The 17,289-nt window shown below is 39.3% G+C and overlaps 1 protein-coding gene across 1 annotated transcript; it reads left to right on the forward strand.

The window, feature by feature from the left end:
- The first annotated feature begins 9,948 nt into the window (after nucleotides 1-9,948).
- Nucleotides 9,949-17,042, forward strand: LOC133966578 (eukaryotic translation initiation factor 4 gamma 3-like). The gene is made up of 13 exons (XM_062401554.1): nucleotides 9,949-9,993; nucleotides 10,919-11,074; nucleotides 11,361-11,558; nucleotides 12,238-12,384; nucleotides 12,466-12,699; nucleotides 13,227-13,331; nucleotides 13,879-14,025; nucleotides 14,738-14,893; nucleotides 15,182-15,379; nucleotides 16,030-16,176; nucleotides 16,258-16,491; nucleotides 16,746-16,850; nucleotides 17,034-17,042. The coding sequence occupies exons 1-13, from the start codon at nucleotides 9,949-9,951 to the stop codon at nucleotides 17,040-17,042; spliced, it is 1,881 nt and encodes a 626-aa protein (XP_062257538.1).
- The last annotated feature ends 247 nt before the right edge of the window (nucleotides 17,043-17,289 follow it).

Here is a 17,289-nt window from a genome sequence, read left to right on the forward strand (position 1 = left end):
CATTCATATGTGACGCAGGCTGGGCGGGGAAATGACAAAATACAGAGGACCAGCTGGGAAATCGAGGCTAGCCATTGAGGGAAAGGTTAACGTCCCTCAATTAGTTGGGTTAGGGTTAGGGTTAGGGTTAGGGTTAGTCCTTTTAAACCCATAACATATTTAAACTCTTGTTATGGGTCATTTCTTCCATAAGAAGTCTTAGCTTCAATAGATACAATGTGTTCAACCCACCACGGTTTACAGTTGAACATTATGAACTTGAATATGTGCATAATATCTCCTTGTAAAGTGTGACTTGTATAGAATAAATGACGAGTGACAGATGCAGCACAGCTCCTGGTTTGTGTTTAACAAGCCGTCTCCCTCTGTCCATCTCTTCTCTTCACGGTCTCCATACAACCCTGGACAAAATGCTGGCTCCCCCTCTCTAGTGTACTCTCCCCAGACACAGCCAATAAATGCACAGCCCTCAAGTCGCCCAGTGAGTGTCCCTCCGGTGTTTAATTTACAGCTCACCCACCTCAGAGCAATTATAAGTTCTAAATTGGATTGTAATGTAGATCTCATATAGTTCCATCAGTGTAGTCTACGTTAAGATGGGTTGTAACACATTAAGACCTTTTGTGCAAAATCTTCCAAAGCAACAAGCACTTATTGACGATTTGGAATTCTAAACATTGTCCCAGGGCTGGGTGATATATCAAGAATTATCAAGATAAATGTCACATTAGTTTTTTTAATAAGTTTAAAGCATAGACTGTATATATAAATGGACGGAGGGTCCGTGACGTCATCCGTTGGTTTCTGCAGAGTGAAAAAGAAGCTAGTAGGAGGTGTTCACCAGGCGCCATCTTTAACCCCCTAAGAGTTGTCATGATGGAAGAACCTTGTGATTGAGACTAAAACTGTTTTTTGAACTGGGCTGTAAACAGGTTAAATTCTACTCTAAAATCTGGCTTTTAAACATTGGAGTCAATTCCCATTGACTCCTTCTTGGAGCCAGCCACTAGTGGCCACCCAGTGAACTACAGCTTTTCCAGGATGTTGCGCCTTGGTTTAAAGGCAGATTTGTGCTCTCTGATAATGTGCTCTATTGTTCCTTTATAAAAAATGACACATTCATTTTTATTTCAAGTTTAAAGGCAGATTTTTGCTTGTGAGTTATACGCTCTGTCCTATAAAATGCTTTGCGGTTCCTATGAACCTTTAATTTGTCATCTCTACTTGTCTCCCTCCTTGCTGGACATCTCCTCACAACCGACCAGATTGCTACGGAGCAGTGACAGACGCATCATCAGGTAATTTACTCAACTGTATGTCCCCTCCATCCAGGAATTATTCCCTGGTTATTGGTAAAGCTTGTTGGAAATGTATATAATGTTATTTAATAGATGCCCATCAGAACTTTGCCTTAAACATATGAAGAACTCAGCAGGAGGGTTTTTCGTATCTGACACGATTACTGTTGTTGAGAGTTGGGACTTTGTCCGTAATGGAAGGTTTCTGTGCTGGCTGTAGATATTTTATGTTATAAGTTATAAATTTGATTGTAATGTAGATCTCATATAGTTCGATCAGTGTAGTCTACGTTAAGATGGGTTGTAACACATTAAGACCTTTTGTGCAAAATCTTCCAAAGCAACAAGCCTAGTAAGAATTATCCCAATATTATATTTTCCAACAGTCTATGTATAATTACACTTAATATTGATTGGTTCCTTCCAATCAAGAGAGCAAGACAAATCAGTCCTGAGACAGTGTATTCACTCATGCAGGAACTGTTGTTTTAAACCTATTGTGTTTGTCACTTATTGACAATTTGGAATTCTAAACATTGTCCCAGGGCTGGGTGATATATCAAGAATTATCAAGATAAATGTCACTATAGTTTTTTTAATAAGTTTAAAGCATAGACTGTATATATAAATGGACGGAGGGTCCGTGACGTCATCCGTTGGTTTCTGCAGAGTGAAAATGAAGCTAGTAGGAAGTGTTCACCAGGCACCATCTTTAACCCCCCTCAAAATTGTCATGAAGGAAGAACCTCGTGATTCAGGCTAAAACCATTTTTTTAACTAGGTTGTAAACAGGTTAAATTCTACTCTAAAATCTGGCTTTTTAACATTGGAGTCAATTCCCATTGACTCCTTCTTGGAGCCAGCCACTAGTGGCCACCCAATGAACTACAACTTCTCCAGGATGTTGCGCCTTGGTTTAAAGGCAGATTTGTGCTCTCTGATAATGTGCTCTGTTGTTCCTTTATAAAAAATGACACATTCATTTTTATTTCAAGTTTAAAGGCAGATTTTTGCTTGTGAATTATACGCTTTTTCCTATAATGTGCTTTCTGGTTCCTATGACCCTTTAATTTGTCATGTCTACTTGTCTCCCTCCTTGCTGAAAACATCTCCTCACAACCGACCAGATTGCTACTGAGCCGTGACAGACGCATCATCAGGTAATTTACTCAACTGTATGTCCCCTCCATCCAGGAATTATTCCCTGGTTATTGGTAAAACTTGTTGGAAATGTATATAATGTTATTTAATAGATGCCCATCAGAACTTTTTCCTTAAACATATGAAGAACGCAGCAGGAGGTGGCTCGAGTCTGACACGAGACATTGAGTAAAGATTCTGCTCCAGAAAACATCAGCACAGGCTTTGGCCACTGACATCTGTGTTGGCATCTGCCACGTCTATTACATCTCTTTTGCATCCTGACTTGTATACATGTTTTTCTCACTTTTGCGTCCATTGCATGATAGAAACATCATCAACATTTCTGCACACTTTCCTCAGGAACCAGTTTGCCCTTTAAAGTGCTCTGCTGTTCCTTTGATTATATTATATCAAAAATGACACATTCATTTTAATTTTATGTTTAAAGGGAGATTTTCCTCCTGAGTTAAGCGTGTTGTCCTATAATGTGCTTTGCGGTTCCTTTGACCTTTAATTTGTCATGTCTACTTGTCTCCTTCCTTGCTGGACATTTCCTCACAACCGACCAGATTGCTACAGAGCCGTGACAGACACATCATCAGGTAATTTACTCAACTGTATGTCCCCTCCATCCATGAATTATTCCCTGGTTATGGTAAAACTTGTTGGAAATGTATATAATGTTATTTAATAGATGCCCATCAGAACTTTGCCTTAAACATATGAAGAATGCAGCAGGAGGTTTTTCGTATCTGACAGGATTACCGTTGTTGAGAGTTGGGACTTTGTCCGTAATGGAGGGTTTCTGTGCTGGCTGTAGATATTTTATATGTTATGTCATGAATTTGATTGTAATGTAGATCCCATATAGTTTAATCAGTGTAGTCTACGTTAAGATGGGTTGTAACACATTGAGACCTTTTGTGCAAAATCTCCCAAAGCAACAAGCCTAGTAAGAATTATCCCAACATTATATTTTCCAACAGTCTATGTATAATTACACTTAATATTGATTGGTTCCTTCCAATCAAGAGAGCAAGACTAACCAGTACTGAGACAGTGTATTCACTCATGCAGGAACTCTTGTTTTAAACCTGTTGTGTTTGTCACTTATTGACAATTTGGAATTCTAAACATTGTCAACATTGGGTGAAATATCAAGACTCATCAAGATAAATGTCACATTAGTTTTTTTAATAAGTTTAAAGCAAAGACTGTATATATAAATGGACGGAGGGTCCGTGACGTCATCCGTTGGTTTCTGCAGAGTGAAAATGAAGCTAGTAGGAAGTGTTCACCAGGCACCATCTTTAACCCCCCTCAAAATTGTCATGAAGGAAGAACCTCGTGATTCAGACTAAAACCATTTTTTTAACTAGGTTGTAAACAGGTTAAATTCTACTCTAAAATCTGGCTTTTTAACATTGAAATCAATTCCCATTGACTCCTTCTTGGAGCCAGCCACTAGTGGCCATCCAGTGAACTACAGCTTTTCCAGGATGTTGCGCCTTGGTTTAAAGGCAGATTTGTGCTCTCTGATAATGTGCTCTGTTGTTCCTTTATAAAAAATGACACATTCATTTTTATTTCAAGTTTATAGGCAGATTTTTGCTCGTGAGTTATACGCTTTGTCCTATAAAATGCTTTGCGGTTCCTATGACCCTTTAATTTGTCATCTCTACTTGTCTCCCTCCTTGCTGGACATTTCCTCACAACCGACCAGATTGCTACTGGGCCGTGACAGACGCATCATCAGGTAATTCCCTCAACTGTATGTCCCCTCCATCCAGGAATTATTCCCTGATTATTGGTAAAACTTGTTTGAAATGTATATAATGTTATTTAATAGATGCCCATCAGAACTTTGCCTTAAACATATGAAGAACGCAGCAGGAGGTTGCTCGAGTCTGACACGAGACATTGAGTAAAGATTCTGCTCCAGAAACACATTTTTTTTGTTAATAACACATTAGCACAGGCTTTGGCCCCTGACATCTTTGTTGCCGTCTGCCACGTCTATTACATCTCTTTTGCATCCTGACTTGTATACATGTTTTTCTCACTTTTGCGTCCATTGCATGATAGAAACATCATCAACATTTCTGCACACTTTCCTCAGGAACCAGTTTGCCCTTTAAAGTGCTCTGCTGTTCCTTTGATTATATTATATCAAAAATGACACATTCATTTTAATTTTATGTTTAAAGGCAGATTTTCCTCCTGAGTTACGCGCGTTGCCTATAATGTGCTTTGCGGTTCCTTTGACCTTTAATTTGTCATGTCTACTTGTCTCCCTCCTTGCTGGACATCTCCTCACAACCGACCAGATTGCTACAGAGCCGTGACAGACACATCATCAGGTAATTTACTCAACTGTATGTCCCCTCCATCCAGGAATTATTCCCTGGTTATGGTAAAACTTGTTGGAAATATATATAATGTTATTTAATAGATGCCCATCAGAACTTTGCCTTAAACATATGAAGAATGCAGCAGGAGGTTTGTCGCATCTGACAGGATTACCGTTGTTGAGAGTTGGGACTTTGTCCGAAATATAAGGTTTCTGTGCTGGCTGTAGATATTTTATATGTTATGTTATGAATTTGATTGTAATGTAGATCTCATATAGTTCGATCAGTGTAGTCTACGTTAAGATGGGTTGTAACACATTAAGACCTTTTGTGCAAAATCTCCCAAAGCAACAAGCCTAGTAAGAATTATCCCAATATTATATTTCCCAACAGTCTATGTATAATTACACTTAATATTGATTGGTTCCTTCCAATCAAGAGAGCAAGACTAATCAGTCCTGAGACAGTGTATTCACTCATGCAGGAACTGTTGTTTTAAACCTGTTGTGTTTGTCACTTATTGACAATTTGGAATTCTAAACATTGTCCCAGGGCTGGGTGATATATCAAGACTCATCAAGATAAATGTCACGTTAGTTTTTTTAATAAGTTTAAAGCAAAGACTGTATATATAAATGGACGGAGGGTCCGTGACGTCATCCGTTGGTTTCTGCAGAGTGAAAATGAAGCTAGTAGGAGGTGTTCACCAGGCGCCATCTTTAACCCCCTCAGAATTGTCATGATGGAAGAACCTTGTGATTGAGACTAAAACTGTTTTTTGAACTGGGCTGTAAACAGGTTAAATTCTACTCTAAAATCTGGCTTTTTAACATTGGAGTCAATTCCCATTGACTCCTTCTTGGAGCCAGTCACTAGTGGCCACCCAGTGAACTACAGCTTTTCCAGGATGTTGCACCTTGGTTTAAAGGCAGATTTGTGCTCTCTGATAATGTGCTCTGTTGTTCCTTTATAAAAAATGACACATTCATTTTTATTTCAAGTTTAAAGGCAGATTTTTGCTCGTGAGTTATACGCTTTGTCCTATAAAATGCTTTGCGGTTCCTTTGAACCTTTAATTTGTCATGTCTACTTGTCTCCCTCCTTGCTGGACATCTCCTCACAACCGACCAGATTGCTACTGAAACGTGACAGACGCATCATCAGGTAATTTACTCAACTGTATGTCCCCTCCATCCAGGAATTATTCCCTGGTTATTGGTATAACTTGTTGGAAATGTATATAATGTTATTTAATAGATGCCCATCAGAACTTTGCCTTAAACATATGAAGAACGCAGCAGGAGGTTGCTTGAGTCTGACAGGAGACATTGAGTAAAGATTCTGCTCCAGAAACACATTTTTTTTGTTAATAACACATTAGCACAGGCTTTGGCCCCTGACATCTTTGTTGCCGTCTGCCACGTCTATTACATCTCTTTTGCATCCTGACTTGTATACATGTTTTTCTCACTTTTGCGTCCATTGCATGATAGAAACATCATCAACATTTCTGCACACTTTCCTCAGGAACCAGTTTGCCCTTTAAAGTGCTCTGCTGTTCCTTTGATTATATTATATCAAAAATGACACATTCATTTTAATTTTATGTTTAAAGGCAGATTTTCCTCCTGAGTTACGCGCGTTGCCTATAATGTGCTTTGCGGTTCCTTTGACCTTTAATTTGTCATGTCTACTTGTCTCCCTCCTTGCTGGACATCTCCTCACAACCGACCAGATTGCTACAGAGCCGTGACAGACACATCATCAGGTAATTTACTCAACTGTATGTCCCCTCCATCCAGGAATTATTCCCTGGTTATGGTAAAACTTGTTGGAAATGTATATAATGTTATTTAATAGATGCCCATCAGAACTTTGCCTTAAACATATGAAGAATGCAGCAGGAGGTTTGTCGCATCTGACAGGATTACCGTTGTTGAGAGTTGGGACTTTGTCCGAAATATAAGGTTTCTGTGCTGGCTGTAGATATTTTATATGTTATGTCATGAATTTGATTGTAATGTAGATCTCATATAGTTCGATCAGTGTAGTCTACGTTAAGATGGGTTGTAACACATTAAGACCTTTTGTGCAAAATCTCCCAAAGCAACAAGCCTAGTAAGAATTATCCCAATATTATATTTCCCAACAGTCTATGTATAATTACACTTAATATTGATTGGTTCCTTCCAATCAAGAGAGCAAGACTAATCAGTCCTGAGACAGTGTATTCACTCATGCAGGAACTGTTGTTTTAAACCTGTTGTGTTTGTCACTTATTGACAATTTGGAATTCTAAACATTGTCCCAGGGCTGGGTGATATATCAAGACTCATCAAGATAAATGTCACGTTAGTTTTTTTAATAAGTTTAAAGCAAAGACTGTATATATAAATGGACGGAGGGTCCGTGACGTCATCCGTTGGTTTCTGCAGAGTGAAAATGAAGCTAGTAGGAGGTGTTCACCAGGCGCCATCTTTAACCCCCTCAGAATTGTCATGATGGAAGAACCTTGTGATTGAGACTAAAACTGTTTTTTGAACTGGGCTGTAAACAGGTTAAATTCTACTCTCAAATCTGGCTTTTTAACATTGGAGTCAATTCCCATTGACTCCTTCTTGGAGCCAGTCACTAGTGGCCACCCAGTGAACTACAGCTTTTCCAGGATGTTGCACCTTGGTTTAAAGGCAGATTTGTGCTCTCTGATAATGTGCTCTGTTGTTCCTTTATAAAAAATGACACATTCATTTTTATTTCAAGTTTAAAGGCAGATTTTTGCTCGTGAGTTATACGCTTTGTCCTATAAAATGCTTTGCGGTTCCTTTGAACCTTTAATTTGTCATGTCTACTTGTCTCCCTCCTTGCTGGACATCTCCTCACAACCGACCAGATTGCTACTGAAACGTGACAGACGCATCATCAGGTAATTTACTCAACTGTATGTCCCCTCCATCCAGGAATTATTCCCTGGTTATTGGTATAACTTGTTGGAAATGTATATAATGTTATTTAATAGATGCCCATCAGAACTTTGCCTTAAACATATGAAGAACGCAGCAGGAGGTTGCTTGAGTCTGACAGGAGACATTGAGTAAAGATTCTGCTCCAGAAACACATTTTTTTTTTTAATAACACATCAGCACAGGCTTTGGCCCCTGACATCTGTGTTGCCGTCTGCCACGTCTATTACATCTCTTTTGCATCCTGACTTGTATACATGTTTTTCTCACTTTTGCGTCCATTGCATGATAGAAACATCATCAACATTTCTGCACACTTTCCTCAGGAACCAGTTTGCCCTTTAAAGTGCTCTGCTGTTCCTTTGATTATATTATATAAAAAATGACACATTCATTTTTATTTTATGTTTAAAGGCAGATTTTCCTCCTGAGTTAAGCGTGTTGTCCTATAATGTGCTTTGCGGTTCCTTTGACCTTTAATTTGTCATGTCTACTTGTCTCCCTCCTTGCTGGACATCTCCTCACAACCGACCAGATTGCTACTGAGCCGTGACAGACACATCATCAGGTAATTTACCAAACTGTATGTCCCCTCCATCCAGGAATTATTCCCTGGTTATTGGTAAAGCTTGTTGGAAAAGTATATAATGTTATTTAATAGATGCCCATAAGAACTTTGCCTTAAATATATGAAGAACTCAGCAGGAGGGTTTTTCGTATCTGACAGGATTACCGTTGTTGAGAGTTGGGACTTTGTCCGTAATGGAGGGTTTCTGTGCTGATATTTTATATGTTATAAGTTATAAATTTGATTGTAATGTAGATATCATATAGTTCGATCAGTGTAGTCTACTTTAAGATGGGTTGTAACACATTAAGACCTTTTGTGCAAAATCTTCCAAAGCAAAAAGCCTAGTAAGAATTATCCCAATATTATATTTTCCAAAAGTCTATGTTTAATTAAAGCATAAACTGTATATATAAATGAACGGAGGGTCCGTGATGTCATCCGTTGGTTTCTGCAGAGTGAAATTGAAGCTAGTAGGAGGTGTTCACCAGGCGCCATCATTAACCCCCTCAGAATTGTCATGAAGGAAGAACCTCCTGACAGAGACTAAAACGTTTTTTTGAACTCGGTCGAAACAGGTTTAATTCTACTCTGAAATCTGGCTTTTAAACATTGGAATCACTGGGAATTGACTCCTTCTTGGAACCAGCCACTAGTGGCCACCCAGTGAACTGCAGCTTTTCCAGGATGTTGCGCCTTGGTTTAAAGGCAGATTTGTGCTCTCTAATAATGTGCTCTGCTGTTCCTTTGATTATACTATATATAAAAAAATGACACCTTCATTTTTATTTCATGTTTAAAGGCAGATTTTGCTCCTACTTCTCTCCCTGATTGCTGGACATCTCCTCACAACCGACCAGATTGCTACTGAGCAGTGACGCATCATCAGGTAATTTGTTGGCGTCTGCCACGTCTATTACATCTCTTTTGCATCCTGACTTGTATATATGTTTCACGGCTGTGGAGTCTGGTGCAGCATTTGTTGAGCTTATCAGAAAATCATTTGACTTTCTCTGAATTAAATGCTGAAGCATCAATGGCCATAAGAACCAATGCACCAAAGTATCTAAGCAGGTCTGTGCCCCCTACTTTGTAGATGGTATTAATCTGATTCATTTTTTTTAATTCAAATATTACATTCACATTTCTGTAAAGTTTAGTGAAGTAATTCAGGGTAATTATGAGTTGTTTATTGAAGCATAAAAGGAAGTTTAAAGGGCTGCATATCCGCTTGAAAATCATTAGGCAGTTTATCCCTCCGAGTGGTTTAAATGTGATGGTATGAATGGTCTGCAGCAATGATGAGAGTTCAGAGAAATCTGTGGTGCTGGTTACTTTTTGTTAAGTTATTTTCGCGGCTGATTAAACACCAGGGGAGCCTCACTGTGAGAGATGTGTTGGCCAAATGGTGAAGTCGTCTGAAAAACTGATCTTGTTCTTTAGATTAAAGCATGGCAGCCTGCAGAAATGAGTCGGTGTCTCTGGGATCGTACTTAATGTCTTCTGTGTTTCTCTCCCAACTTACCTACAGTTTTTCGAGAGGACTCAGACCCTCGTAACTGCCTGGCTCACAGACTCCTACCGCTATCTACCCACCTAATCAGCCAATTATGAAGCCCAGGGCACCCATGCCTTTCCCTCCCCCGCAGGCTGCACAGTCTGACATCCCACAGGTGAAAGAAACACACTTACCTGTTTACTGTTGAGGTCTGCTCTCATTCAGGGGTAGGGGAACCTTTTTTTTCCATCAAGGGCCATTTCAATATTTATAACCTCTTTCAAGGACCATGCTAAATTATTGATCGCATATCACACTAGCCTTTCTAATGTAATGACTGGCACTGCCTGCTCTGATGTCAGGTGATAGTAATGGTGACGCTACCTGCAGCTAGTTTTCCAGGTTTGTGTGAGTTTGTTGACAGGAACTGAGTCTTTGCAGTAATCTGTTTTGAAAAGAGCGGCACACATTAGCAGGCTGGCTCAAACAGAAACACAAACGTTTAACAAATATTCTCCTGAAGGAGTTTTTTACTCAACAACATATTCAGCTGTCAGAGCAGACGCTTCCACGCCCTTGCCGAGCATTCACAATGCTCGGCAAGGGCAACAAGGCACTCCCCTATTCTCCTTCTGAATGACAGTGTTTTCTGTTTCATGTTGCATTATGAGGTATTGAGTTTAGACTGATGAGAATTTTAGCTGCAACACAACAAATGTGAAAGGGTGTGAATACAATGTAATGACAAACATAATCAGGATGTAGCATACATGTTAACTGTAGAATTCATAAGAATTTATATGCTTAACTAGAAAGGCACTCAGAGACAGATCATATGTTCGCCAAGGCTGATTGTCCACGTTATCACTATATTACATATTGGGATCGGTAGCATGGACTCAAATATCGACATTTGTGTCGATTAGTTCATGCTTCCTCCTCACGCCCATGATTTTCACTATGGCAGTTTAAGAGAGGGTCACCTAAATGATATTTATGTTGCCTTACTTACAAAACTCACACAAACTTTAACACTGGAATTGAAAATCCATTATTTTGGCTAATTTAAAGGACGTTTTTCCCTTTCTTCCTGTGTAAAGCCTATAAACCCGCGGGCAAAGCGACCACCACCCAGGAAGAACATCATGAGCCTGTCTTTGCAGAACGATGTTCAGCTTCCTACATCAAAAAAGGCCCGGAAACCACGCAGGAATAGGAAAAGCCTCCCAGCTAAACAAGGGGCACAAGGAACACAGGTATGACCAAATATACACAAACTGAAATCCACAAAGCACTGGGCATATATAAAATAACATATACAGACTTTTCTAATGATTAATGTTAGTCTTTGTGATGGAAGATTTAGTATTGGAAATTCCAGTAAAAATGTTGTTTAAATCTGTAAATGTAGGAAAATCATTGTGAGCATTTAATTTTCGTATCACTAGTAGCTTTACAACAGGTCTAGTTTTTCATGTGGGGCTGGTCTTTATGATTGACGCCCTCAGAGTTTAAGTACCTGTTATGACCTATTCCCCTCAGGACCTGTTCAAGAAGGTTTGCAGCATCCTGAACGAACTGACGCCTCAGAACTTCAGCCAGGTGATGAAGCAGGTGACTTCTTTGACCATCGAAACGGAGGAGCAGCTCATAGGAGTCACTGACCTGGTTTTTGAGAAAGCCATCGACGAGCCCATTTTATCGGCGGCCTACGGGAACATGTGCCGCTGCCTCGCCACGGTAAGCAGGTTGCTTAGTTGAGCAGAGAAGTGTGTCGACTTTGGAACAAGAGAGTCTTGTGTTTGTAAAGCAATTGTTTGAATTGAATTGAGAGAAGTACATAAATATAGCAAAAAACATAAAAGAATTAAGGGGTCTTTTAACCATCTATTGGAGGGGTATGCAAACAGTGTCTCAATATGCAGTCAACAACTTGTTATATGTTTATGCAGCCAATAGAGCAATTGGTTCATATTCAGCTCTGCCTTGAAGCAGAATAATGCTGTGAAAAGCAACCCAATTCAATACAGTGTGATGATGAGGTTTTATTATTTTGATGCCTCTAGAGTCTACACCAGACGACACACACTATTTATTAAGGAGTTTGAAAATCAGTCACAATAATCCCTTTAAAACAAAATTTATTAAACATGCATATCCTTAATTATAGACTCTATTAACAAGAGTTCTAGAGAAACTATTATATTTTCTGTCTGCCATCATTTGATAACATAACTTTAAATATATATTAGTCATTAAAATCAAAATATCCCAGATACAAAAATGTGAATTTGTCGATCTATAAAAACAAATGTTAAACCCACAGAAAGCTCCTGTTTTTTCAGGGTTAGTTCATTACTTATTTTATTTAATGCTCATGTTCTCTACTGAATTCATTCCACTTCCTGTTCATGTGCAGCTCAAAGTGCCCATCACCGACGAACCGGGCAACACAGTGAGCTTCCTCCAGCTGCTGTTGAGCCGTTGTAGGAAGGAGTTTTATAAAGAGGATGAACCGCTATTTAGGACGAGGCAGAAGGAGCTGGACTCTGCTGCATCGGTAAGTGTGTTGCCGGATCTTTACCGAAACGTCTTTTAGTTTCTGTATCAACTGTGTTCAAGAGGTTTGTTTTCTTGGTCCCATTAGACTGATCGTGAACGACTGCAGAAAGAGTTGCAGGAAGCCAGGGACATTATCCGGCGGCGGTCAGTCGGTAACATCAAGTTCATCGGCGAGCTCTACAAGCACAAGATGCTAAAAGAGCCCGCCATGCATGACTGCGTGATAAACCTGCTGACCAACTACGATGACGATTCTTTAGAGAGTCTCTGCAGCCTGCTCAACACCATCGGCAAGGAATTTGATTTAATGGTGGCCAAGGTGAGCTGGTGCTACTACATTTTACATAAATCTTAAATTTCTTTTATTACAGTCTTAGAAAGGTCTGAAGGGCTACAGATTGAAAGCTTCGAATATAATCTACCGGATAATATGAGGCTGGTTTCCCTTTCCAAAATTAAATATTAAGAGAAATGCATTGTTTGCAGGGATGAAGATGTGATGTGAAATTTTTGTCAGCAGTGTGTTTGACATTAGTGCAGCTGAAGATCAGTTCATGTCTCTGCTTTCATCCAACCAAGATGTATTCTTCTGCACGTATCAAATAAGTGTTTTAAGAGGTGATTCGGATTTACAAGGACACTTCAAGGTTTTCATGCTGCTGTTGAGGAAATGTTCCGGTTTCATCTCAGGCAGTCAGGATTGTTCTAACTGATAAACTGGACAATTGGTCAACTCTGTAGTTTAACAATATCGGCAACCTGCTGTCTGGTAGATTGAATGGAGACATGCTGAACATGAACTTCATGTCTCAAATTAACCGTCTCTCTCCCTCTGTGTCTCACCAGCGGATCATGGATAAGTATTTTCACCAGATGCAGACGATCGTCACAGAGGGGAAGACGTCCTCTCGGATACAGTTCATGTTGAAGGAAATCATAGACCTGAGATTGGTGAGTGGGTTTTCACGATTTTACTTTGATTTGCACAATTGTAAAGAGTCCAACATTCAATTCAAAGTAAGATGGATTTGACCACAGAGATTTATTTAACCAATCTGTCTGATGACCAGGAACATGATACTATATATTCTGATCATATTCTGTTTAATGAATATCTACACTTCTGTTTTGAAGGAGTTCTAACGCTTTTTAGAAGGACTGATATAGATAGATTACATTGATCATGGCAAAGAAATGTAAAAAAATTCCATAGAAACAATTAACAGGGAAAAATGGAAGAAACCTGAGGAAGACGCGATAACTATGGATCTTTGATGAATTCATCAATGTGTCCCCAGTCATTAGAATATTCCTCTGTGATTTACTGATTCCTCTGTTAATGCCAAAATGTATCTAACATTGTGTGATAAAACCCACACATGCTCCTTAATTCTCTGATCTGTCAAAGATAAAGAGCAACGAAATCTGTTTAACACTACAGAATCTGTCTGATTCAGGTTTGAAGTCATTGTGGTTCTGTACATTTTGTTTTCTTCAGCACAATTGGGTGTCCAAAAGACCAGACCAGGGTCTGAAAACCATTACTAAAAGCCACAAGGAGGCAAATATTGAAAAGCAGGAGGAGCAAAGAAAGGTGCAGGTGCAACCTCTCTCTAAGGTCGACAAGAGCCCAGAGTTCGCCAAGGTGAGACGAGCTGTCCTAGGCTTTGACACAGATCTTACCATTCTACCCTTTTCTTACCTTCTACTGTGAGGATTGTACAAATACACTGCATACAGGAGACGTGAAGCTGCTGTTTACTTTCTGTCTCTCATAGTTGATTTGCTTATATTTCTACATTGGAATCACAAAAACAATGACAAGCAATGACCATGTGCTAACTCGTCGTGTTCCATGGAAACTGAAATCGTTGTCAGAAGTGACCTCTGGGTGAAATCTGGAGAACTGGCTACAGACTTCAAACATTTAAATTACTTAAGCTGAAATTTTGATAATGATAGATTGATCTGAGAGATTTGAAATGTTCACTTGAATTAAAGCTGGAACCTAAAACAGAGTCAGGACTTGTTAAGATTCTGCTATAAAATCAGAAACATATAATATTTTATGATTTATACAGATATTGGTAAAAACAAGTTTCTTAGATGTTCTACTTATTACTGATAAAAGACATATAACAGGGGCATTTGTGTCGATTAGTTCATGCTTCCACCTCACGCCCATGCTTTTCAGGATGGCAGTTTAAGAGAGGGTCACCTAAATGATATTTATGTTGCCTTTCTTACGAAACTCACACAAACTTTAACACTGGAATTAAAAATCCATTATTTTGGCTAATTTAAAAGATATTGAGTCATGGTAATAATACAGTTTTTCCCTTTCTTCCTGTGTAAAGCCTATAAACCTTGAGGCGCGGCGACCACCACCCAGGAAGAACATCATGAGCCTGTCTTTGCAGAACGATGTTCAGCTTCCTACATCAAAGAAGGCCCGGAAACCACGCAGGAATAGGAAAAGCCTCCCAGCGAAACAAAAGGCACAAGGAACACAGGTACGACCAAATATACACAAACTGAAGCAGTGGGCATATATAAAATAACATATACAGACTTTTATGATGATTTATGTTAGTCTTTGTGATGGAAGATTTTCCAAGTATTGGAAATTCCAGTAAAAATGTTGTTTAAATCTGTAAATATGGGAAAATCATTGTGAGTATTTAATTTCCGTATCACTAGTAGCTTTACAACAGGTGTAGTTTTTCATGTGGAGCACGAGACTGGTCTTTATGATTGACGCCCTCAGAGTTTAAGTACCTGTTATGACCTATTCCCCTCAGGACCTGTTCGAGAAGGTCTGCAGCATCCTGAACGAACTGACGCCTCAGAACTTTAGCCAGGTGATGAAGCAGGTGACTTCTTTGACCATCGAAACGGAAGAGCAGCTCAAAGGAGTCACTGACCTGGTTTTTGAGAAAGCCATCGACGATCCCATTTTATCGGCGGCCTACGGGAACATGTGCCGCTGCCTCGCCACGGTAAGCAGGTCGCTTAGTTGAGCAGAGAATTGTGTCGACTTTGGAACAAGGGGATCTTGTGTTTGTAATGTAATTGTTTGAATTGAATTGAGAGAAGTACATAAATATAGTTTTTTCGTAAACTGCCGCATTCATCAGATGCAAAAAACAATGGAAGAATTAAGGGGTCTTTTAACCATCTATTAGAGGGGTATGCAAACAGTGTCTCAATATGCAGTCAACAACTTGTTAAATGTGAAAAGCAACACAATTAAATACAGTGTGATGATGAGGTTTTATTATTTTGATGCCTATAGAGTCTACACCAGACGACACACACTATTTATTAAGTAGTTTGAAAATCAGTCACAATAATCCCTTTTAAAACACAATTTATTAAACATGCATATCCTTAATTATAGACTCTATTAACAAGAGTTCTAGAGAAACTATTATATTTTCTGTCTGCCATCATTTGATAACACAACCTTAAATATATATTAGTCATTAAAATCAAAATATCCCAGATACAAAAATGTGAATTTGTCGATCTATAAAAACAAATGTTAAACCCACAGAAAGCTCCTGTTTTTTCAGGGTTAGTTCATTACTTATTTTATTTAATGCTTATGTTCTCTACTGAATTCATTCCACTTCCTGTTCATGTGCAGCTCAAAGTGCCCATCACCGACGAACCGGGCAACACAGTGAGCTTCCTCCAGCTGCTGTTGAGCCGTTGTAGGAAGGAGTTTTATAAAGAGGATGAACCGCTATTTAGGACGAGGCAGAAGGAGCTGGACTCTGCTGCATCGGTAAGTGTGATGCCGGATCTTTACCGAAACGTCTTTTAGTTTCTGTATCAACTGTGTTCAAGAGGTTTGTTTTCTTGGTCCCATTAGACTGATCGTGAACGACTGCAGAAAGAGTTGCAGGAAGCCAGGGACATTATCCGGCGGCGGTCAGTCGGTAACATCAAGTTCATCGGCGAGCTCTACAAGCACAAGATGCTAAAAGAGCCCGCCATGCATGACTGCGTGATAAACCTGCTGACCAACTACGATGACGATTCTTTAGAGAGTCTCTGCAGCCTGCTCAACACCATCGGCAAGGAATTTGATTTAATGGTGGCCAAGGTGAGCTGGTGCTACTACATTTTACATAAATCTTTAATTTCTTTTATTACAGTCTTAGAAAGGTCTGAAGGGCTACAGATTGAAAGCTTCGAATATAATCTACAGGATAATATGAGGCTGGTTTCCCTTTCCAAAATTAAATATTAAGAGAATTGCATTGTTTGCAGGGATGAAGATGTGATGTGAACTTTTTGTCAGCGGTGTGTTTGACATGCTGAACATTTAACCGTCTCTCTCCCTATGTGTCTCATCAGCGGATCATGGATAAGTATTTTCACCAGATGCAGACGATCGTCACAGAGGGGAAGACGTCCTCTCGGATACAGTTCATGTTGAAGGAAATCATAGACCTGAGATTGGTGAGTGGGTCTTCGTGATTTTACTTTGATTTGCACAATTGTAAAGAGTCCAACATTCAATTCAAAGTAAGATGGATTTGACCACAGAGATTTATTTAACCGATCTCTCTGATGACCAGGAACATGATACTATATATTCTGATCATATTCTGTTTAATGAATATCTACACTGCTGTTTTGAAGGAGTTCTAACGCTTTTTAGAAGGACTGATATAGATAGATACATAGATCATGGCAAAGAAATGTAAAAAAATTCCATAGAAACAATGAGCAGGGAAAAATGGAAGAAACCTGAGGAAGACGTGATAACTATGGATCTTTAATGAATTCATCAATTTGTCCCCAATCATTAGAATATTCCTCTGTGATTGACTGATTCCTCTGTTATTGCTAAAATGTATCTAGCACTGTGTGATAAAACCCACACATGCTCCTTAAT

The sequence above is a fragment of the Platichthys flesus genome, chromosome 12, assembly GCF_949316205.1.
Source record: "Platichthys flesus chromosome 12, fPlaFle2.1, whole genome shotgun sequence".
Taxonomy (NCBI): Eukaryota; Metazoa; Chordata; class Actinopteri; order Pleuronectiformes; family Pleuronectidae; genus Platichthys; species Platichthys flesus.

What these genes read in the sequence shown, in the direction of transcription:
- LOC133966578 (XM_062401554.1), top strand. Translation starts at nt 9,949, where the DNA reads ATGCCTTTCCCTCCCCCGCAGGCTGCACAGTCTGACATCCCACAG. An exon ending in CACAGTCTGACATCCCACAG is followed by an intron (nt 9,994 to 10,918) that starts GTGAAAGAAACA and finishes TCCTGTGTAAAG; the next exon opens with CCTATAAACCCGCGGGCAAA. An exon ending in TGTGCCGCTGCCTCGCCACG is followed by an intron (nt 15,380 to 16,029) that starts GTAAGCAGGTCG and finishes GTTCATGTGCAG; the next exon opens with CTCAAAGTGCCCATCACCGA.